This window comes from Brassica rapa, chromosome A07 (genome assembly GCF_000309985.2).
Source record: "Brassica rapa cultivar Chiifu-401-42 chromosome A07, CAAS_Brap_v3.01, whole genome shotgun sequence".
In the NCBI taxonomy this organism is placed as follows: Eukaryota; Viridiplantae; Streptophyta; class Magnoliopsida; order Brassicales; family Brassicaceae; genus Brassica; species Brassica rapa.
Window position 1 is genome coordinate 27,768,429 of NC_024801.2, and position 23,225 is coordinate 27,791,653.

General features: G+C 31.4%; 3 protein-coding genes across 12 annotated transcripts; 1 reads left to right on the plus strand and 2 right to left on the minus strand.

The window, feature by feature from the left end:
• Window positions 1–171: 171 nt before the first annotated feature.
• LOC103832292 (agamous-like MADS-box protein AGL66) lies at window positions 172–6,286 on the plus strand. 5 transcript variants are annotated; one of them, XR_004449236.1, is made up of 11 exons: window positions 172–1,826; window positions 3,343–3,396; window positions 3,502–3,534; window positions 3,629–3,647; window positions 3,760–3,827; window positions 3,951–3,978; window positions 4,052–4,113; window positions 4,226–4,325; window positions 4,416–4,556; window positions 4,646–4,749; window positions 6,201–6,286. XR_004449236.1 is itself a non-coding variant. In XM_033275006.1 (10 exons), exons 1-10 carry the CDS (start codon window positions 1,642–1,644, stop codon window positions 4,649–4,651), a joined length of 696 nt encoding a protein of 231 aa, XP_033130897.1. In that variant the 5' UTR covers window positions 172–1,641; the 3' UTR covers window positions 4,652–4,885. The 5 variants fall into 5 exon arrangements, 2 of the variants coding, with proteins under 2 accessions (XP_033130897.1, XP_033130898.1); XR_004449238.1 differs by lacking the exon at window positions 6,201–6,286 and having other exon boundaries at window positions 4,226–4,336; window positions 4,646–4,885; XR_004449237.1 differs by lacking the exon at window positions 6,201–6,286 and having other exon boundaries at window positions 4,226–4,336; window positions 4,416–4,550; window positions 4,646–4,885.
• Window positions 5,153–12,139, minus strand: LOC103832221 (agamous-like MADS-box protein AGL66). Of its 6 annotated transcripts, none has more exons than XM_009108192.2 (12): window positions 8,091–9,325; window positions 7,483–7,644; window positions 7,309–7,403; window positions 7,113–7,230; window positions 6,921–6,958; window positions 6,751–6,846; window positions 6,465–6,605; window positions 6,216–6,330; window positions 5,944–6,024; window positions 5,799–5,857; window positions 5,567–5,654; window positions 5,153–5,408 (listed from the first exon to the last, which is right to left on the minus strand). In XM_009108192.2, the coding sequence occupies exons 1-11, from the start codon at window positions 8,184–8,186 to the stop codon at window positions 5,570–5,572; spliced, it is 1,086 nt and encodes a 361-aa protein (XP_009106440.2). In that variant the 5' UTR covers window positions 8,187–9,325; the 3' UTR covers window positions 5,153–5,408; window positions 5,567–5,569. The 6 variants fall into 6 exon arrangements, with proteins under 6 accessions (XP_009106440.2, XP_033130893.1, XP_033130895.1 ...); XM_009108193.3 differs by lacking the exons at window positions 5,153–5,408; window positions 5,567–5,654; window positions 5,799–5,857; window positions 5,944–6,024; window positions 6,216–6,330 and adding exons at window positions 9,559–9,885; window positions 9,954–10,053; window positions 10,152–10,213; ... (4 more) ...; window positions 11,066–11,119; window positions 11,211–12,139 and having other exon boundaries at window positions 6,337–6,605; window positions 6,735–7,403; window positions 7,483–9,448; XM_033275002.1 differs by having other exon boundaries at window positions 5,567–5,857; window positions 8,091–9,326.
• A 242-nt stretch (window positions 12,140–12,381) lies between these two features.
• On the minus strand, window positions 12,382–17,218 carry LOC103832223 (sulfate transporter 2.2). The gene is made up of 12 exons (XM_009108194.3): window positions 16,474–17,218; window positions 16,349–16,397; window positions 16,054–16,261; window positions 15,743–15,917; window positions 15,603–15,668; window positions 15,284–15,514; window positions 15,052–15,178; window positions 14,602–14,888; window positions 13,298–13,491; window positions 13,081–13,178; window positions 12,864–12,940; window positions 12,382–12,769 (listed from the first exon to the last, which is right to left on the minus strand). The coding sequence occupies exons 1-12, from the start codon at window positions 16,768–16,770 to the stop codon at window positions 12,617–12,619; spliced, it is 1,962 nt and encodes a 653-aa protein (XP_009106442.1). The 5' UTR covers window positions 16,771–17,218; the 3' UTR covers window positions 12,382–12,616.
• Window positions 17,219–23,225: the final 6,007 nt, after the last annotated feature.

Below are 23,225 nucleotides of genomic sequence, written 5' to 3' on the forward strand. Positions count from 1 at the left end.
ATTAGTTACGATTCGTCCATAATTACAACGATTATGGCCAGATGACATGAAATGTTATTTAAAATACTTATTTTTGATGGACAAAAAAATAGTGTAAGGTACACATATGAAATTCTTCAGGATTCAAGTTTCAAAAAAATTTGTTTGTTGGTGTAGTCCAGTTGATTACAAAGTATGAATGATCAAATTATGGGGAAATTGGACCGAACTGATTATTCTGTGCTCTGAGGACAGCGACAAAGACATGGTTTTAGACTTTTAGTACTTGCAGAATATAATGAGGTTTGTCTCTTAAGAGTCCATCTTTTTCATTCTACTTCCAACATATCCAAAACCAGAGTTTAACATTTTTGTGTATACACACACCAATCATTCTTTACGTACTCATGAATCCTATACATTAGTTTTTTGCCGTTTGCCGTTTGCTGTTTCTACAAGTAGTAAGAATCAATGCTGCTAACAATGAAGCAATTTACATGTATTAGTTAATAATCCTATTAAACAAAATAGTGAAATTGTAGAAGTGGAATACAAGAGCAGTATTCGTGGCCCATGTGGTTATAAACATATAAATAATATACGTCGTCATGCATTCAAAGATCATAGTCACTATACTTACTCGTGTATTTAACATCGTGTAGCAAACTTCGCCTTGAGGATCTCTCTCTACCCTTTCCCTGTCGGCAAGTAACACCAACAACCGAGAAAACACCAAAAAATGAACTTCACGTGTCATAAACTGAGACCAGGTGGTCGTGATGCGCACTACTGACAGAGTAACATTTCGTTAACCAAAGCCTTTTTTCAAAAAAAAAAAAAAACATTTCGTTAACCAAATAATAACATAGAAAGATTGAATAATAATTCCACCGAAACGTACACGTAGCCTTGTCCTTCCTTTTGAAGCTCGTTCATCGACATGCAGCTTTATAATATGCTTTAGTTTTTCACTCGCTAATCGCTATATTTTTTTTTTCATGACACACACATGGGTTCTTCTTTCTTAATTTCTGTTTCTAACCAGGCTTGTTTTTTTTTATCTCACATGATTTTACAACGCATATACAACATGTCACGTATACCTAGTACACGTATTATTATCAGCGGCACTGTGGCAGGCTATGAAAGGAAGATATTGACCTTGGTGTACCTAGTACACGTATTATTAGTATTAACATTTTATACGCGCAAATACGTATAACCAACTAAAGTACGTAAATGAGCCTTTGTGCAAATGCCATAAAATATATCTGAGTGCAAATGCCATAAAATACGTATAACCAACCCATCGATGTTAAAATACGTGAGTGTAATTAAATATATCTTTTTGGTAATGGTTAAATTTTTGAGTAAGACTTGCTTTTATAGTAAGACTAAAGTTGTTTTTTACAAATATACTGTTATATAAAAATGCTATGTACCTAGTCATATACCGATTCGTCCACATTAAGAGCTAACATCATTCCTCTCACCTATTAGTAGCTCTCCTTTTATATCTCCCAACAAACATGTACAAACATAAAACTTCTCGTCGGCTCATTATCCGTATATACACTTTTGTACACCCTTTAATTTCCACTCATATTAAAGTCTCTCCTACCAATTATTACAAGTTTTGATTATTTGCAGTGATCATTGGATATGGGTCGGGCCAAATTGGAGATAAAGCCGATACAGAAGAGTACGAACAGGCAAATTACGTACTCAAAACGTAAAAAAGGTTTAATGAAAAAGGCCTATGAGTTGTCAACACTTTGTGATATCGATCTTGCCCTACTCATGTTTTCCCCATCTGATCGCCTATGTCTCTTTTCCAGTCAGACCAGGTATACTTCTCATTTCTTCTTCTAGAACATTCCATGCCTTTCAAGAATATATTTGCAGCAGTTTTTCAGCTTAGAAGTAGCTGTAACTACGTATGTAGTTAGTTGATGATTAGTTATAATTTCGAATCTGTTGGAGGTGCAACTGCATGTTGACACGTTTTTTTGGTAAGCCATACGTTTTCACATGTTATATTGAAGCTTGAGCCGACAGTTATTTTTGTCAAAGAGCTTGGTCAATAGGTATAAATATCTTCGGTTTGTAACAGATAATACTCTGTCTACTGCACATGTATCAATCACGCAAACTTGCAAAGTAGTAAATATACTCGCATTGATAACGATCAAAATACTAAATAATACATGAAGAGGTTGTTTAGTGAGATGGGGTTTTTTGGTTAAAACTATAAGGTTATATATTATCATTGTTCTTTTCCCTTATATGAAAGTTTCATCTATTTAGTTTTTTCTTTTCTGTGGACATACATTTGTTTGTGTGTAAACACCTTTTCTAAATCCGGTTGAAAATAGATTATAAGATTTCATATTTGTTGATTTACTTTAGTTTTAAATAAAATAAACAAAATATTAGAGAAACAGTTAAATATCTACTCTTTTTTTTTGAGAAAGTAAATATCTACTCTTTTATGAACAGAAAACACACACAAAAATTGTGTGTTAGTCTCTCTCTCGTAGACTAGTAGTACAGCAATACCAATAATTAAGAACACTTCCATTGCTTAAAACCTTAGAAGATTTGTCAAACAAAAACAAATATTAATAGTTTAATACAAATCAGTTATATATATATATATATATATATTAAAATTAGTTTTAAAATAAAATTACACACGAAATTATTTTATTAAATTCTCAAAATTACTGATAGTTACCTTTTATTTTAAAAATAAAATATTTTGATTTTTTTATTCAGAATAACTCTGTGAAATCCATACCAGAATCTCTGATGACGACAAAAAAAAATCTCTGATAGCAGCAGCAGTTAAAAGAGGTAGGGGAATGACATTGTAAAGAAATTGTAAGGTGTACGTGACACTCTAGATTATAAACACGTTGTTGACAAAAAAAAAAAGATTATAAACACGTCATGTTTCGCTGACATCCATGGACCTGTAATGCATGCAATTACCCATGGAGGGTCCTACCAATCAAACTATCGTCGTTTTTAATAGTAGTATATAATTTTAGTTTTAGTTTTTTTTTTTGGTAAAAATTTTAGTTTTAGTTTAGAACAATTTACTATATTAACTGTAAATAAGAATATTATGATAAGCACAAAACCTATATGATACATATTACCTTGCCGTGTCTTTCTCTCCTCCAGTCGTCCCACCGTTTACCCTGAAACTTAATCATCTTCTGTCTTCAACAGTTCAAAAATTATTACAAAGCATCTATAAAAGTATGTGTAAATACACCCAAGCATGGTGTTTTATCTCCATTTTTTTAAAACTACGGTGTTGTATCTCCATTATCTTAATTTCGAGTTAAATTTCAGGATTGAAGACGTTCTTGCGAAGTACATCAATCTCCCTGATCAAGAAAGAGAGAAGTATGTATCATATATCACATATATATATTCCTCGCATTAATCCATTTGTTTGTAATTCATATATTCATATTTTAATAATTTTGGGGTATACCTATACATTTTCAGTGCTATAGTTTTCCCTGATCGAAGCAAACGCCAGTGAGTATCATATACGTTCAATTTAATATAATATATACGTACTTAACTTCATATAAAATATGTCAGTAATGACATTTTCCTCTTTGTTTTGCAGAGGTATCCAAAACAAAGAGGTAAGACTAATCATTTTTCTAAGTACAACAATCAAATTTCGAATCACAATACTTATTTTACATATATTCGTATATGTTAATTAATGTTTATCAGTATTTCATTTTTTGGCAGTATTTGTTAAGGACTCTTGAACAATTCAAAACGGAGAACGACATGGCCTTCCAAATCAACGAACCTCGGTTTCTTTCTCTCTGTCTTTTATACTAAAGTTTTTCATATTATTATATGATGTAGTGATATATATAGTGATATTATTATGCTATGTTGCACACTGACCTTTAATTTTATGAATCTGTGAAAAGCCATGAAGCTATCCACTCCGATGTCGAGGTTATTAACTTCCCAATTTTCATGGTTTACTAAATATATAAATCACTATAAATTAGTATTTGCAAAATTACAGGAACTTGAGAAAGAGCTTTGTAGATTACAACAACAGCTTCAGATTTCTGAGGAAGAACTGAGGTATTTTCCTTTAATATGTCACATAAAAAAGATTATTAATTTTATAAAACTTACAAACAAAATAAAACTGTTAATGTTGCTTAAAGACTGTGATTCTTGTGATCATGCATAGGAAATTCGAACCCGATCCAGTGAGGTTTACATCAATGGAGGAAATGGGAGCATGTGAAAATCATCTACTTAGTACTCTTACTCGTGTGGTTCAGAGAAGGGTAACTAACACGTACTACACCTCTGCTACTTCGACTACACTTAAAAGGGGAAAATATAATACTGATTTTAAGTATAATTGATGATCGCAGGAACATTTGTTGAGCAGATCCTGCGAAGCACCAAGTACCCAACAGAGCATGGAAAATATTGAAGGCTGGGAGCATGAGGCTGAGTTCAAACAAGCCCGTATATATAATAGCGAACTCAGCCAATGCATCAAATCAGTTAAGGTCTTTCTAGTTCAGCCTAATTATCTTTTATATTTAACTATCTTAAATTATATACATATATTTAAAATATATTTCTTTTTGGTCCCCAGTTATGATCTGCCGTTGCAAGGAATCATCTCAAATCCAACCCAAACTCCAAAATGATGTTTGGGTGAATCGCAAAAAATGCAATGTTGTTGACAAAAATAAAACGGTGCGTATTTCCTATGTCAGTGCCTAAACTCCTATGGTTTTTATCTTTCAGATTCTGAAGTCTGAACTATTTGTATAATAAAGTTTGAAAATGTCATTTTGTTAGAACTTAGAACCATAATTGCTACGTTTTTTTCTTCTACAACTAGTAAATAACATAACAAAGAAATTAACACACTAAGAGAATAAACCATAATGAGAATAGAAATGTTAATATAATGAGTTAATGACTACAGTGATTAACTACAGAGTATGAAGCTCAATTTGTCTTTGCCTCTAGATCCATGAATAAGTGACAACTAACTAGAGTGAAATGAAACAATAATACGGTCTGCTATGGCCTATGAGTCTATAATACCATACAACATTAGCTCAGAGATGTGATCAGAAAGTGATGGAGGAAGAAAAAAAACAAACCACGGTTTAACGATTGTAAGATAAGGGTAAAATACCATATTGTAAACTGACATCAACCTTTAAACAACAATCCACTTGACGCTGACGCAAGATAAAACTAAAGACCATAGAGAAAAAGAAAAGGAGGGACCATGACAACACACCATTAAACATAAAACCTTTCATTTATTCAAAGTTTTGAGGATAGATCAGTGACCTATAGATTCCTTTCACTTGCTGAAGGTTTGAGGATAGATCAAGAACCTGTACATTAAAAAGAATAAATCATGAATCAATAAAATGTAAGTATTAATTATTGTCAAAGTCATAAGAATGTGCATATTAAATTAACTAAAATTCATAAATTAATCAATAGATCAACTAAATCTCATAAACTAACCAGTAAGATAAAAAAAATTTACCATTTACTGATTGAGAAAATTTCTCAAGTGAGGGTCAATACATAGACCTTGTCTTTGGTATTCTGGATCGTACAGTCCATTTACTCTCCTGAAATAAGATGTACTTGTTATGTTTCCATTTTTTTCTTGATAAACATATACAGAATGAAAGACTCCCACGTCTATACAAAAGAAAATATATTTATATGTAAAGAAGTTATCGAAAAAGGTGTAGATAGTCAATGGAAAAAACCTTTCTTCAGTAGGATTGATTGCAGTTGAACCAACACTTCCATCTGCTGGTGTAGTCCTCTGCATTATTTTGCCAAACTTTTATCTCTCTCTTTCATTAATTTCTATATTTTAAAAAAAATTATGAGTTTGTCAAGAACTTATACCCTGCGTCGAGTAGAAGATGATGGTTCCCCAAATTGAAACCGACTTTCATAAGTTCTTCGCCGAGATCCTATAACTTCATTCTGTAGAATTCACATTATCAGTAACAAATAATCTGATGATGGTGTAGTTTATTTAGCCTAAAAAAAATATATATATATATATATATATGAAGGTCACTAATTATTAATGTGTAGTTACATTCCACTAACATAAAAAGCAAAAAGTTATAGAAGATTTAATATTTTAATTCATTCAGTGAAATAAATGGTACTTGTGGAGGTATGCTTGAGTTTGCGCTTGGACGTCTACGCAGCAGAGTGTATAAGCTGGAAACCCGAAAACTTGATGAGGACTGATGCAACCTTCTTTGCATATTGACATGATGCCTATATAAATGAGATCCAAAATATAAATTTGGAGTTTTGAAACATAGAAGTCAGGAACATGAAAACCAATTAGTTTTCTCATGTGTCATAAAAAGAAAAAAAAATATATGACAGACAAAGAGAAATGATTTTACCTAGCTGAATTGTTAACCGTCCTTAGATTGTGAGCTTCATTACGCCGAATGGCTAAAACCGATGGGGGCAGTTGCTGTCCATTTATGGTAAAAGCCGAAGTGATTGGGACATACGTCTGATGAGGCATATAATTATGTAACCTACATTCCATAAAAATAATGTTTATGAAGTATGTAAATCAATATAATAAAGATACCAAATATCACATTCGAGTGTTTGAGTAATAGAATAGCCTTTTAACGTCAAAAAAAAAAAAAAAAAAATATCACATTCGAGTGTTAGTACCCATTTGGAATGAGATTGCTCGGGCCTATGTGACTTGAATGCTCTGTTTGATTCAAATCATAATAATTATGATTTCGGTTGCTTAACAGAGGCTCTCTAAACCATTCAGATGGAAGACAATTAGTAAATTTGTATGTTAAATTAACATGGAGTTATATTTCATAACGTACCTAGTTGAAAGAGTATGAGCACAAAGACACTGTTGTTGCTGCGGCAGATGAACCAATGAGTTAGTTAACTAGAATATTAATTTTAAGACATTTTTTCCAATAATTTTAAGACATTTATGTTGGTCTATCGATGCCTAAATTAAAATAATTGTTCTTAACAGAATAAAATAAAATACAATTAATGTGACCTACTCTGTTTAGAGAAGTTGCTGTTGTGTTTGTGGTGATAACTGGAAGGTTATCATCTGAAAAACGATGGAAGCGTTGAGGAAACAGTGAACCAAATGCATCAGAACTTACTTCTTGTATCCTGCATCAATTAATATTTTTAGTTATTATATTACATAATAAGAAATTAAAATGTTCTGTAATCAATTAAAGAATTTACTCTTGAAGATGATTTGGAAACTCATGAAAATAAGACATAGTTGGGTGTTCAACTCCATTTCCTTGTCCGATTCGTTGACCCATCCCTATTTGGTTCTGAAACATTTTCAACCAAAGAAACTTAAAATAAAATATAGTTAAAATACTGTACTCGCTTCTAGAAAGTGTTTTGTACCATTGTAAAAAGGCTCGGATCTTCCGAACTTAGCATGGGTTGACTGAAGAAAAATTGTCGTACCCTTGAACGCACATTTACTAGATTTCCTCGTAACCAAGACTCATGCGAAATGCCTTGTTGTTGTCCATGAAGGGCTTGGTGTTGGTGATTTTGTGGCTGCTGACATAATATACCCCAAAAAGAGAATTATTAGCCAAGTATCATTATCTACTTTGATTTATATATCTTTTTTAAAAAAAATTTGGATACCATCTCTGAAAAATAAAGGTATAGTTACATCCAGAAACTAAAAGAAGAAGAAGCGATAAATGATTCCAGAAAAGCAAATTTTTATCCTAGCCAAAGTGGATTTTGTGGTGTTTAGATTTGGGATTAGATCTGACTGTTGAAGGAACACTAAGGGCTAGTTTCATTTATTGTATAGACAGAGACATGGCCAAATCCAGTCTAATACAATACTTAACATACTTCATAAGTTTTTTCAGTTTGCAATTCAAATACTTTTTGCAGGCTATCCTGTAGATCACTTATATCCAACAGTTATATCATAAATGACAATGAATGATATAAGAAATCTAACCATGAGAGGCAAAGAAGAAGTATACCCTTAATGGAAGACATGGTTCCGGTAACTCGAAAATATATTCCGGACTCCAGAAGAGAGGCGTTTCATCATCGATTCTATCGCCTCGAAAAGACATGGTTAACAATTGTCCTGATTGAGAGAACGATTCCCCTTATATATTAAATTAAAAGTAAAAAAGTCTAAATTCATAGTGCTGATGTGGCATACATAGTTTAAATAGATAATTATATATCTCAAAGAAAATAAAAAATAAGTTATAAATATAATATATTACAAATATACCACTAATATATTTAGTTATTATGTTTACAGAAAATTTCAGAATTGAATAGACATATATGTTGCTCAAAAAAAAAGAATAGACATATATAAACAATTTTTCAAAACTAGAAACATGAAATGTTGACTAAATCCCCAAAAAAATATTCATTTACATCATATTTTATATTTTATTATTTTCTCACTATTCTTTTATATATCTACATGCCACATAAAAATTGTTGTAAGCATTCGTTAAAATAAAATTTGTTATGGGGAATAGCTCGTTACACTATCTTTTTTGGTCAATTCGTAACATGTAATGCCAGTGAATAATAGTTGCATATACCAAATAAATATATGACAATGATTATATATCATTATCATTTGTAGACTTAAATTAGGAGTACAATAACAGAAATTAATAAACTACTTATGGACTGAACCATATTCTTATTAATATTCCCAAAGTGAAATACATTGTTTCTTTATCTTCCAAAAGGAAGTCAAGATTTTTCTTATAGTGTGAGATATAAGCAAGGAAAAGAAAATGTGGAGATAATGATTGGATTTCTTACCAAAATGAACCCGTAATTGATTTTTTATGTGTCATTGAAATAACTTTCAAAAGTTTGCCAACAACGCGAGGAAGATAAATCATCGAGTGAAATAGCCAAATACTAATTCAAAAAAAAAAGCCAAATAATAATTCACTCTTAAAGTTAAACTAAAAAAATCTAATTCATTATTTTTCTCCTTTCATACGATTTTACGTAAATAATAAACAAATACGATTAAACGCTATTTCATGAGTCGCACAAAAAACTGTTTTTTTCATGAAATATTTATATACAAATGAGAGAAAACAAGTTTCAGCATTTACGAAAAAAAAAAAGTTTTCAGTCATGGCCTCCAGGGCAAAGCAAAGTATAATCTTATTATATATATAATCGTATAAATACGTAAATAATTTATTGGTAAATTGAAATCTCTTGGAGATTATTGGCTACTGAGCTGCGGCATTCTGATATCATAGTCGGAGACTTCGTGGTCTGCTGGTGCCTCCCTCGTTATAACCGGTATATCACTTTCCTTTATATTGGGATTCACCACTCCATGCTGGCATATTTTTCACACAAAAAAATACACCAATTTTTTTTATTGGATAAAAGGAAATAAATCTTGATCGAATCAAAGTAAGAAAAAAACATTAAAAGAACATTAAGAACCTGATGCTGCATAGGGGGAAACAAGGCCGACGGATTGAGGCCCGTAGTAGAAGTATAAGCTTGGGCCCATTCTTGGAACATGTCACCATTATGATTGGTCACGTTACATTCACTCATGTTGTTGTTTTGGTTCGAGCTTGAACTACTTCCTTGCAACAACGTTTCATAAATAGCTGAATTGGCTGATGCGTCGAATAATTGGGTTTGAATAGGCCCATTTTCAGCCAGCCAGCCTCCAGCGACGTCATTTACAAAAGGTCCACCCATGTTTTGGTGTTGCATAGCTGATGTTTCGTATGAAGATAACTGGTCACTCAATATATGTTCCTGCCATATAGAGAAATGATTGAATATCGTTATCATGAGAAAAATTAAGAGGAGTTTAAGCTATTAACCCGTCGTTGAGTCACATGTGTTAAGGTCTCAATGAGCTGCTTCTCAGAGGCTTCGTACTCCTCCATTGTTGTAAACCTGCTTGGATCTGGTTCGTACTTCCTAATATATTAGCATGCAACACAAGTAGTCACTATACTTTAGATAAATTTTCATGTATTATATCAAACCTTTTTAGTAATAAAAGCAAAAATAAGGACCTTAGTTCTTCCTCTGCCATATGCAGTTGTTGTTGTAGTCTATAAACTTCTTGCTCAAGCTCCTGAAAACATAGGATTGGAAAATACAAAAGTTAGATAGATGATTTATTGGAAATGAAAATTACATAGTAAATATAATTTCATTACGTTTAAGGAAAAGATTAAAAGAATCACCTGGACGTCCGAGTTGATAGCCGAAGGGCTGTTCAAATGATCCGATAGGAAAAAAGAAGAAAAAATAAACAAATCAACTTTCACATTCTTGGAAAATAATGTACCAAATCAAATATATGTATTATATTATATTATAGCAAAAGGAAAAGGAAAAGAGGAAGAAATTGAAACTTGGTGAGTTGAAGAGCAATGTCATTCTCGGTCTTGAGTTGCTGCAAAGTCCGCAGTAGATACTGCCACATGACATGGATTTATAAGATTAGTGAAGCAAAAATATATCATTGCATTCATTATAAAAGATAATGTTTCCTACAGTGGACTGGAGCTACATACATTTTAAGTTTCATCCCCATAATTATAAAATGAAATAGTTGACTCAAGAAACTATATTTTCTTCACTCTCTTATTTGAAAAAGTACATTTTTACACATATTATGATTAGTTCAGTTACCTCTTTGCTTTGGAAATCTCTGCAAATAAAAACGTGGAAAACATGAAAGTTCCATTTAGATTATAATTATCAACTTTTTTTTTGAAACACTATCAACATTTTATTAAATGAAAAAAAAAAAGAGGAACAATAGGAGTGAGTTACTACGCACGGGCGACGGCTCTGATCGGTAAATGTTAGAGCACTGAAATAAAATCAAAGGAAAAATAATAAACAAAAAATTAAATAGGACACTAATTAAACAGACCAAAACATATAGGAAACAATCAAAGGAGATTGATCAGCTTACTTCTCTCGTTCTTGGTCAGGAAGATTGATAAATCTTGTGAAAACATCTTCAACCCTAACCAACGTTTAACGAATTTATACGGCTCAAATGAATGTTTTCATATAATTTGTTGATAGAAGTGACCAAACTAAATTTACACAATTACCTTGTTTTGCCGGAAAAGAGGCTAAGACGATCAGAAGGAGAAAACATGAGGAGAGCAATATCAATGTCGCAAAGAATAGACAATTCATAAGCTTTCTTTATCAAACCATTTCGTCGTTTAGAGAACGTAACTTGGCGATTCGTGTTGTTCTCTATTCGCTTTATCTCTAGTTTCACCCGACCCATGTCTCTCTATTCCGATCAATGCAACAACAACAAAATTCAAACGGTTCTTTTATGTGTGTGTGGGGGAATGCGAAAATATGATTATTGGAAGCAAACTCGCGTATATGTATTGAAAATGTATGGACGAGAGAAAAGAGAGAAGCATGAAAGAAGGAGAGGTTAGGTATAAGAAAGAGATTTGTTTAGAAATGTATGGGAGATATTGAAGGGCTTTGTTCTTTGAATGATTTAAGAACACTTTTATATTTTACCATGGAAAAGTATAAATCGAAATATATATTAATAACCAAAGGTGCATTGGTTTACTAGTTTAGTCCAATGAATTAGTTCTATTGTGACCCTAATTCGAGTTTCAATGGGAATGATGCTTTTGTCATAAGGTATTAGTAACGGCTAGTTTCAAACTTAGACGAGATTAAGGCTGTAACTGGAAACTTGATCTAGGAATGTATGAAATAAATAGAATAAAATGAAATGGAATAGTGATAATTTCAGAAATTAAAAAAATGATATATGTATTTGTTTTTTTAAACTATATTCAAATTATTTTATTCCATCCATTCTTTTCATTCCTCTTCTTTTTATCATGAATGATTTTTTTTTTCTCATTCATCTCATAGGAATATGTGGAATCAATATTTTTTGTTTTTTCCACTTAACTAGTAATTAGTTATTTGAAATGCCTATGAATGACTAATTTCACATAATTTCATTCATAAAAAAAAACATTCTAGTTACAGCCTAAGGTCTCATCCAAGCTCTTTCCTTTTTTTTTAAAAATGTATTAATTGGTCCAACTCTGGTATGCAAAACCATGCGCAAAATCCGTCCTCGTTTCTTCACCACGGCATACAACATAACCATTTTCTTATGTTTCGTAATTTGTTGGCTTGGTGATAAGTGCTCATCCTCCAATCACATTACGCTTTAGTGAATCGTGGGTGTACTGGTATTCATATGTGATTACCAGTAGATGACAACATATAAACCGGTTTTATAAACCAAAGAAGATTATTAATTTTCGGACAATATATCATTTATTCTGTCAATAATTAGAGAAACACAATAGTACATATTCAACTATAAGCTTCTCGTCGTAAAGGCTACCCTCCCATGCTTACGGAGACCTCGACTATATATCTATATGCAAAAGGCCAATATTTGGTTTTTATTCAATGGCTATGACCTTAAACGCTATCTCAATACATTTTTGCCCATATATCAACACATATCGTGCGACGTAGTTCTTGCTCTTACGTAAAAATCTACGGCTTCTCCTACTGTCATAAATATATTTTCTTTTTTCACTTTCTCCTCCAGTTTCGCTCGCTTCAGTTTGTGAAATACTCTCCATCTTGGACTAGCGATCACTAACTGCACCCCAAAAATAAGACCCGTATATAGTGAAAACTAGCATTTACGCATATATATGCTATGATTTCTTTATGGATAAATTATCAAAATGTACCTGGGTGTCATTAGAAGCCAACTCTTGATGTAATTCTTCAAGTGCGACTACTCCTGATGTATCTAGGCCCATCACGCCTTCACCAATTATTTTAAGAAACACGTAAATAAATCAGAAAATTGGATATTTTGTTAACTACATTTAACTTTCACTAATTACAATATATAAAATTCTCTCTAGTATTAATTATTGGTATCATAGAAATGTAGATACTTACAAGACATGTCGAGAATTACTACTTGAAGAACTTTTGCCCTTTTAACTTCTTGTTCATCATCTTCCCCTTCTTCTACCTTTTGAATTGAATTCAATATTCTGTATGTTAAAAAGGAAAATAAAATATATATCATCAAACCATAGAGTTTCAAAAGAGAAATAAATTAGAGCTTAATAAAAAATGAGAAAAGAAGTTGATAAGTGAAACAGAAATTAACCGGTCTCTAATAAAATTAGCATTTGCAAAGCATAACAACGGAGAGCTGATTCGAAGAGTCAATAGTCCTTGGGTCTTAGTAGCCATTGGGTACTGATTTATGTCACCGAAGATATCGGTTTTTGACAATCTGCCTAAAGCCTCAACTGTTGGTCGTATCGAACTCAAAATTATTCTCGTAAACGATATCCCCACCTACATATATCCAAATAAGCATGTATAAATCTATGTTTGTACCAATCAAGTAGATATATTAGAATTGGACCGCAAAAACAACTGATTAAGTGGAGTAGTAAAAGTGTAGGGTAAGGCCCTGGGTTAGGCATAAGCATGCTTAGAAAGACTTTATCCTTACAATAGATGGATGATTTTGCAAAGGACTCAATTATGAGATTTGCAATTGTCGAAGGTATTTTGTCCTGTTCATCTACAACTTGACTTCATATTTGGAATTATATGTACTAAATATTACCACTTGGACGAAACGTCATATAACATTATTGATGTTTGTCATTCACGGTCTATGCACAGCAAATTTGGTCGGCTAGTAGCTTCATTTCAAACTAAATTTAATTGGTTATACGTTTTATATGAGATGTTGTCGGTTTTGTTCCTATAGCTTAGTTCACATGATTGGATATAGATCAGCTTATAGTTGACTCGACCACAATCAATCAATCTGCATAACAACTTTCTAATTTATAGATGCGTGTAGTTTAAATCATAGACATACTTATTTGGCCAAATCCCTTAAATAGCACAAAACAAAAAAAATTATGACAAAATATAACACGCAAAGAAAGGAAAACCCCAAAATAATTAATTTAGAGTAAAATGACTAAATTACTTCAAACTTTAAATCTTTACTAAATCATAATCACTAACCTCAAGTTCAAATATCAAATACTCTATTTGTTTCATATTAAATGTCGTTTTAGCTTTTAAATTTTATTTTATTATAAGTATCGTTTTATATTTTTAAGGAAAATATTAAATACTTTTTCCAGTTTTTACCCTTACGCTTAACTCATACATTAATAAAATAAACAAAATTATGTATCAAATAGGGGTAAAACATATAATTTAAGTATTTTTTTAATTCGAGTGTAAAAACCTTAAATAAAAATGAAATGGATGGAATATCATTTTTAGCTGTAATGTTATCTTAAATAAAAATTCTTTGTAATTTTTTTAAAGTGTTTTACTACTATCTTTTAGTATTTCTATTTATTTTACCGTCTAAGATTTTGGTGGGTGAAAAGTAAAAGAAAAATCAAAAGTAGCTAAAAAGAAAGAAAGACTCACGGCGAGTAGAAGACCGATCTCTACGGAGGCAAACAGGACACCTAAGAAGGCGGCCACAAGGACGAGAAAATCAAGCTTATCAAGCTTCCAAATGTGCAAAGCGCCAGAAATATCGATAAGGCCAGGAAGCGCCGAGAGAATGATGGAGGCCAGTATTGCGGTCGGTGTAAAATAGAGAAACCTTGTCAAAACTTCAAGCGAAACCATCACTGTTATCGCCATTACAATGTTTGATACCACCGTCTCGCAGCCAGCACTAAAATTCACCGCCGTTCTTGAAAATGATCCTATTAGACAGTCCACATGGGAAGTGAAAGATAAATAGATGAACCAATATGCTTAATATGAGTTTAAATTCTTGATTCGACAGTTTTAAAATATCATATCGGTCAATTCCGGTTTGGGTTTAAATTAATAAACCGAGGGTTAATTTTAAAAAGAACATATTACCGGTAGCTACATAGCAAGAAGTTAAAGAGCCAGCGATGTTGCTAAATCCCATTGCCATCATCTCTTTGTTACCATCTAGACGATATCCTTTGATCGTTGCAAAAGATCTCCCTACTGCAATCGCCTCCTGTATTATTACATTTAATTTAATCAATTAGTTCCAGACTAAATTAGGTGATTACTGATTAGTTTGAACCATGTGTAAGAGAGAAGAGATGGGAATGTTACTAACCGTGAGAGCGATGATTGCACAAATGATACCAATTTTGGCGACCTGACCGAGATGTGGACCGTTAAATTCCAATTGGTTAACAGAAGGTCGGTTAAACCCTGGTTTAATGTTTTTAACAATCTTAACCCCTCGTGTTTCAGCATTGGTTAAATACACGATTAGGGTTGCTAATATCACTGATATTAGCGGTGCCATCGCTGGAATCCAGAACAATTTTTTGTTTCTTTTTCCCTGAATTAATTTATAAAAAAATCAATAAAAATAAATTAAGTATAGTTATTGTCATATGTTGATATTAATGTAATTTTGTCTTACTTACGAGAAATCTCGCTAGGAGGATGAAGATAAGGAATGAGCTACCAATGACAAAGTTCAAAGGTTGCCACTGCAAAAGTAATTAATAGTTGAAATAGATTCTATATTTGTGACTTTAAATTTAGCCAAACTACCGGTACGTACCGGATGATGAAGTGAGTGGAAAACCGAAGATAAAACCGAAACCACATCGGTTTTGCTGGTAAAATGAGACAAACCAAATAAACCTTTCAGTTGTTGTAAACCAATGACAATGGCAGCACCAGCCATGAACCCAACAAGAGCAGCATGTGACAGAAAATCCACCAAAAACCCTAACCTGATACACATTTATAATAACATTTATTTTGATCAGATGACTACACTTTTGTCTTCGCCGGTCCACATACAATTATAATAACTGTAGCACAGTATAAATTATATGATTTTATAATGAATATCTATGAAATATTTGCCTGAAGAGTCCAAAGATGGCTTGAAACGCGCCAGCAAAAAACGTGGCCGTGAAGACAATTTTTCGGTAAGCAATTGGGTCGGTGACAGGATCTTGAAGGTCACTGACCATCGACGAAAGCAGAAGCGAAACTACAGCCACAGGACCAATGGCTAACTCTCTCGAACTTCCCATCATGGAATATATTAGAGGTGGTACCACACTTGTATCTGGTATATATATTTTTAAATTGAATTTAATTATGCAGAAATTTTTTAAGGAAACTATTCAAGTTTGAGTTGAAAATTTGGACTTACATAGACCGTACTCTGGATCAAGTCCAGCCAAATTAGCATATCCTATACTCTGCAAATAAAATTGAAAATGTATGGAAGAAATCATCACTGAGGATATTGACAATAGAATTTGTGAGTTAAATTACCTGAGGAATGCAAAGACTAGCGAGAGTAAGACCAGCCATCAAATCTTTCTTGAACATGTTGAGTTTGTATTGTCTTCCCCATATAAGTATAGGGAAAACCGATTTAAGATAAGAGTAAACCGGGTTTGATGATTTCTTCTTCATCTTGTTCCTCTTCTTGGACAACACATTTGTTCTTATGTACCCAACAAACTCTTGCCATATGGTTGGTGGCTCCGGCATATTTATCAGCCACTGGGACAACGGCTCTTCTGCGGGGGCGGCTTCCGCCTGGTGGCTCTGCATCTCTATGTTCATTTTGGTTATCGTTGTGGGTTTCTGAAGTGTGTGATAGAGAACTAACTTTGTTTTCCATATATATAGGCATATATATAAACAAATTTATTCAAACATATAGTATATACATATAATCCATATTAAACTCAATTTCCAACGTATGTCCTATTTCTGAAATATGCCGCACCTGCATTCTTTAATAATTGTAACTTTATAGTAAACTAAATAAAACACCCATTTTATATTATACTTAATAAAATACCACAAATCAAAATTTGTAGAATATCAAATTCGTAATATTCATTAGTGAAACTGTATGTAGTGCTGGGATGATTTTTAAGCAACTAATTAATCGATCGACACATAGGTTTATTTTTCGGCACCACGGCGGAGCAAGTAGATGAAATGTTTGATTTCAAAACACTAAAAAGGGATAAGCCCCAGTGGCTCCATCCCTAGAATAATGCTTCTGAAAACTGAATTTGTGAGTTACTTCCAGGCAATTCTTTTATAAAAGTAAACCACATTTGGCCATCCAAAGTGGACAATGCGTCTAACACATTCGAATGAACTACTTCAACAGCGCAAACCGCGAATGAGTTCCAGCCAAAATGAGTTAGATGTATGGTATAGCATTAACATTATTTATCTTCCTATCAGTTACCAAAATCCGTCCGAATAATATTTTTTTATTCAGCGTTATGGATAGAGACCTGTGAGTAACACATCTGCTTTTATCCGATTATATATTTCTTTTATAGCATATAAAAATTAACATACCAACAAGAAGGCATGTTACAAATAATACATGGTAAATTTGTCGGAATATATCACGGTCGTGCATAGTTTAAAGAATATTAATCATGTGAAAGATAAGTACCACCTTGTTGTGACCATTTTTTACATCGTAATCACAAATCAAACAAAAAAAAATTCAAGATTTTGTATATTTTTATTCTAATGTGTAATATTCATTCAATAAAAGATTGGTATTACATCAAATCGACTTGCTTAAAAAAAAATAGAAAATGCATGACTAATATATGACACTGGATTTATATTCAATATTATCAATATTATTAACTGAAGTTGATTGACTACCGGCTAATTCACGCTGGTTCACAATTTTTTAAGAACCTCTGGTTCAGATCTTTGACAAGGGTAAGAGTGTGTGGCTTAGACCACTAGACTAATGACAAAATAATCCAACGGTAGTAAAAGCAATCGCATTGAAGAGTTTTAGGGGAGGTTCACACGCAAATTGAAAAAAAAAATTATTATAATAAACAACAGCGAAGACCTCGTCTCGCCACGCTCCTTCTGCATAAAAATCATTACTGTTTAACGGGCCCCACATTACGTGACGACCTACTATTCGTCAGTTTATTTATTTATTTAAAAAAATAATAAATTTTTTTTTAAATTATGAACTCTGACCGGTGGTTCATTAATGCGCTTGCTCTAAAACTCGTATAAAAAGACACATCAAGGACACAACATAAATTACCATAATTATTTTCTTAAGAATATATGATCAACGTTTGACGTATGAACGCAACATAGATACAATCATTCTATTATAACATACCAAAACGTTAGAGGGTCAGATAATTGCGTATATATTGAAATTAATTACCAGAATATACTTGTGGAAGAAAAGTTATTAGTTTATACTTTATAACAATATTTCCGAAATTAACATCCAAATTATTAATTGACATCTACATTTAACATGTATACTCATGATCGTTTTCTTTTTGGTAAAATACTCGTGATAGTTAACATACGAATTCTGATCCAAAACGAATATTTTAAGTGGAGATGTACGAGTTGCCAAATAAAACAAAAATGTTCTGATGGAGAAAGAAAGCACTATACCATAGTTGATTTGGAGGGGAAAAAAAAAAGAAAATGAACAAGAAAATGCAAATGAAATTTTGATTTAATTATTTTCGGGTCTCTTTTCCTTAGCTTTATATGCAAGAATATGGAACTCAACGGAGGAGAGTAGTCTTTGGGTATGTTCAGTCCACATTCTCTTTTATTTTGGAATTTTTCGTTACTATAATCAAATCCAATAGAATATGTTTCGAATTTTTGGTTACTGTAATAAAAACAACAATGGAATATATTCACCAGACGATCATGATCGAAGCATGGCTCTTATATGTTTCTCTATGTTTCCACTATGAGCCACTCATATTCTCACTTTTCCACTCTTTTCATCCACAGGAATCCCCCACGCTAGCTATTATAAGGTCATATTCATAGACTCGTACGTGGGGTTCCCTGGTCCAACGAATCTCAACAATGCCAACTCTTGTTATGTGAAAATTAGCTGATCAATAAAGTAACTCGCGATAAATATAGTTTTATGTTTAAACGATGGCGCCAGTTTTTTTTTCACAACGGATGCATCGTGTGATTCATAAAAAGGAAATTTATCCAAAATGTTTAATATTATATAAATCTTGTAGTGGTAGAGAATGAAGTCGGTGATATCCATAGAATGGGCTCCAACAGAAGCAAAGCCTGACCACCCAGTAGGTGAGTGACTTTTATCTGTATTAATGATATTACTAACACGATGGAAAAGACAATTTATAATCTCTTACAGTGGTTTCAAATAAAGTTACAAAAATCGGAAAAAGGTCTATCGGCACCAAGAAGGAGATGAATGTAATGCGGTTAGAACGATACTAACGTCCCAAAAAAACTTGCTAGTTGCTAATAACTACTGAGCTGGAGCAACAACAGCTGAACCTGATTTTTCATAACGTAATATGCTTGGTTAACTTAGCAAAAAGAAAAAGCTTGGTTACAACCAAAATGACAAAATTTGCTGGATTTTTTGGTGATTTGCTGAATTGTTAGCATTTGGCATGGCATTCCCCATTTGTGTTTTTGTTTTAGAACTTTGTTATCTATGAGTTTTCAATTTTTTTATGGATTGATTAAAACTATTAAAATATGTAATTTACAGTAGTTCAATTAATTTCAAGTGTTAATAAATGATGTGTGCCATAAGTTTGAAATATAATAAATTGATGAAAAGTGATGGATAATAGCTAAAAACCATAAGTCAACCTATAACAATTAAGATTCAACATAATAATTCATTCGATATGAACAAAAAAAACTAATAACTACTTTACTAGTCTATAAGCTTTGACTTTTTTCTTGGACAGATTACACAAAACTATTAAGAATTGTTACCGAACCGAACCAATAACCCATTATTACACCTTTATCTAAAATGCAAAGCAGATACATGTGGCCGCGTCCTACGCTATCGGAGACCACGAAGGCACGAACTGTGCCAGAACTTTATTTGTAAAATATTACTGATTGGGTATAAAATATTAATTAGAATATCAAAGAATGTATAATATTACAAAATATAACTTTTAACATTTTAATGTTATTCTAGTTTTATTTAAAATTGTTTAACTAATTAGATCTTACAAATTTTATTGTTTTAATTACTTTAATACTAATATATTCTAAAGGAACATATATTTTTACTTTAACATTATATTTTTACAAATTTGTTATTTCTAAAAAACATAAAATTTTAATATACTTTTAACAAAATATCATATATTTGAAATAACATGTGGTTTCGCTTCTTCTGTTTTGACTAATCATGTCGTTTAGCTTTTTTTTAATGTAAATTTTATAAATCAACCAAAAACGAAAACAAGAATCAAAAACTTCGACTCGAACAAAAAGTTTATAATCATCATGTGGTTTAGCTTTTGCAACAACATCGTATGGTTTAAGGGTTTGATTGGTTTAGATGCAATCGTTTATAAACATAGTACTTATATTACTTGTAAAATGAAAACCTTTCTGAAAAATACTTTTAAACGATTTAAGCTGGTGCGTTTTCCGTTTTATGACCATTTTATAACGCTATTAAATGCTTTTAATCAGAAATTCATTTTTGTCAGTATCATCTTACAAACGTATTTGTTTTAATCGTTACACCAACCGTATAAAACCATCCAACTTGTTTATTTTAAAAATGAGTGTTATAACCAACCAAGCGAACATACATTACTCATGCATAATAGTATACTAGATTTTGACACGCGCTTTCAAAGCGCGGGTTTTTTTTTGTTTTTTTTTTTAATTGACAAATATTTAGTAAATGTCACATTTTCATATATTTGTGCTTTATTTTATAAAAGACTTAAAATTTTTATCTTTATTTATCGTATTTCATTTTAAATGACTATTTATGTTTAAAAAATTAAACTATTTTTTTTAATAAATTAAGTTGGTATAACTTTGATAAATTAATTTTATTATGTAGTTAATATTTTAATTAAAAAATTATATACTTTTAATAAAGATTTATACTTTTCAATAAAAAAATTCAATTATTTTTATGAATGCTTAAATTATATTAAAAAAAGAAAAAATAATAATTAAGAATAGTTGAAAAAAATTATTTGAACTTGGACTCAAATGCCCAAAGGAAAAAAAAAGTGAGAATTGAATCTGATTTTTTAATAGGTCCAAATGGCCCAAGAGAGATTTGATGTGGGCTGAATCCGAAAATAATGACCCAATATAGATGTGTTATTAATATTACTTGATTGCCCTTAATGAAACATGCAATATTAGTAAAGGAAAGAACAGACTAAGGTAATTATGACATTAGGATCCTGCTTTAGTAGTATAGATTTATGGATTACACATAAATATGATTAAAGTCGTGTACATAAGAAACATTTGTTTGGACTCTGGACAGCTGAGTTATACATATGTTACCATCTTGTGGGCGGCACCTGAAAGTTTTAATATTGCCCTAGTTTATCTGTAGTTTATCACGAAGAAGAAAAATTGTACCAGTCGATCATATATATATGACTCTTGAGTCCTTTGAAACGTTCAGTTTCTTATAATATAAGACGGCAACAAAATACCAATTTATTTTTCCTGGTCGGCAAATCACCAATTATATTTTACAGATCATATATCACTAAAATAATATAACTCTTAGAGCATCTCCAAAAAAAACTCTATAACTTTAAATATATAGTTTTTTTGCTTTTCAAAAAAGATCTTCAAAACTTCAAATTTAGAATTTTGGTCTTTATAATTGATGATTCTCAAATATTTTCACATTTATCGTTTTATTCTATAAAACTTTTGTATATCATAAATATTTCAAATCTATTTTAATAAATTCAAATTTTTACATATAAAATTAAATAATTTTTTAGAATAAGATTTATAATATTTAAAATTATAATTAGACAACAAAAATATTACAAAAGAAACTTAACAAAATTTTTTAAAAAAGATACATGAAGACATAATTATACACAAATTTAAATATTACAACAACACTAATAGTCTAGTAAATTTTCTTCGGAACCTCTAAAATATTGTCCAAACAAATTTTGTGTAACCGAAGATGGAGCATTACGAAAATAATTTTATGAAATAATGTGGTATTGTGATTGTAGTTTAATATTTAATTATGTATGTCTATTTATAATTTTATATTTTAGTGTAATATGTTATTAATTAATATTACTGTAATATTTTTATATATGTACTAGTTATTTATAAAAGTTTTATAGTTTATATTAATTATGACAAATATAAGAACCATAGTGTAAATTACAAATAATTTTGAAGTTGAATTCGAAATTTTACTTTTGGAGAAGAACACCTTGAAACTTCAAATGTAGAGTTTTGCAAACTCTAAAATAAACAGTTTTTTTTTAAGATGCTCTTACATCATGGTAGGCATTTTAAGCCAAAAAATAATAATTTAGTGGTAAAAAATGTTTGCACCAAGACATAAAACCTATAGGTTCTAATTTTTATTTTTACCAAAAATTAAATTATTACTGTTTAACCATACGAGGATGGGCTATGTGTTAGGTTTCAATAGAAAACTCGCTTCCAACTATCTTCAGGAAACAAAAAAAAAAGTTAAAGCTTAAGAACTTGTAATAGAGCAGCGAACATGTTACATATACCTCCAATAACGAATATAAATCGAAAAAAGATTAAGAATACAAACTTTCCAAAGGAAAAACATTCATATTATTATATTTTGCACACGGGAAAAGAAATTTAAACTAAATAAATACTAACTAAAATTAGTATTATAGTCAATATAGTGTGGCTAGCCATGAACCACATGGAGAGCCGATAGCTAATAGCCAGCAAAGCACTAGCGAGCGTGAGAAGACGCAGTCAATGGCTAACTGCACCGAGTAAGAACCTGGCCACACAACAGTCTACATTCAAGCTTGCTACCGCTGGGGCCCACTGTATTTCTTAAAAGTCAACTCAATGCGCAAAGAAACCGCTCCTTTCTTTTGACCTTTTCGCTTTTCTAGTTTTGGAGCAAGTGCCATTTTCTTTTTTTTTTTGCTAAATAGCAAGTGCCATTTTCGTAAAAACAAGTTCGATCTACCCGCTTCGACTTCTGTCATTATCACTGTATC

What these genes read in the sequence shown, in the direction of transcription:
- LOC103832292 (XM_033275006.1), top strand. Translation starts at nt 1,642, where the DNA reads ATGGGTCGGGCCAAATTGGAGATAAAGCCGATACAGAAGAGTACGAAC. An exon ending in CCTGATCAAGAAAGAGAGAA is followed by an intron (nt 3,397 to 3,501) that starts GTATGTATCATA and finishes ATACATTTTCAG; the next exon opens with TGCTATAGTTTTCCCTGATC. An exon ending in CTATCCACTCCGATGTCGAG is followed by an intron (nt 3,979 to 4,051) that starts GTTATTAACTTC and finishes GCAAAATTACAG; the next exon opens with GAACTTGAGAAAGAGCTTTG.
- LOC103832221 (XM_033275002.1), bottom strand. Translation starts at nt 8,186, where the DNA reads ATGTCTTTTCGAGGCGATAGAATCGATGATGAAACGCCTCTCTTCTGG. An exon ending in ACTCAAGCATACCTCCACAA is followed by an intron (nt 6,025 to 6,215) that starts GTACCATTTATT and finishes TGAATTCTACAG; the next exon opens with AATGAAGTTATAGGATCTCG. An exon ending in CATCTTCTACTCGACGCAGG is followed by an intron (nt 5,858 to 5,943) that starts GTATAAGTTCTT and finishes AAAATAATGCAG; the next exon opens with AGGACTACACCAGCAGATGG.
- LOC103832223 (XM_009108194.3), bottom strand. Translation starts at nt 16,770, where the DNA reads ATGAACATAGAGATGCAGAGCCACCAGGCGGAAGCCGCCCCCGCAGAA. An exon ending in TGATCCAGAGTACGGTCTAT is followed by an intron (nt 16,262 to 16,348) that starts GTAAGTCCAAAT and finishes TATATATACCAG; the next exon opens with ATACAAGTGTGGTACCACCT. An exon ending in TGGCTTCTAATGACACCCAG is followed by an intron (nt 12,770 to 12,863) that starts GTACATTTTGAT and finishes TTTGGGGTGCAG; the next exon opens with TTAGTGATCGCTAGTCCAAG.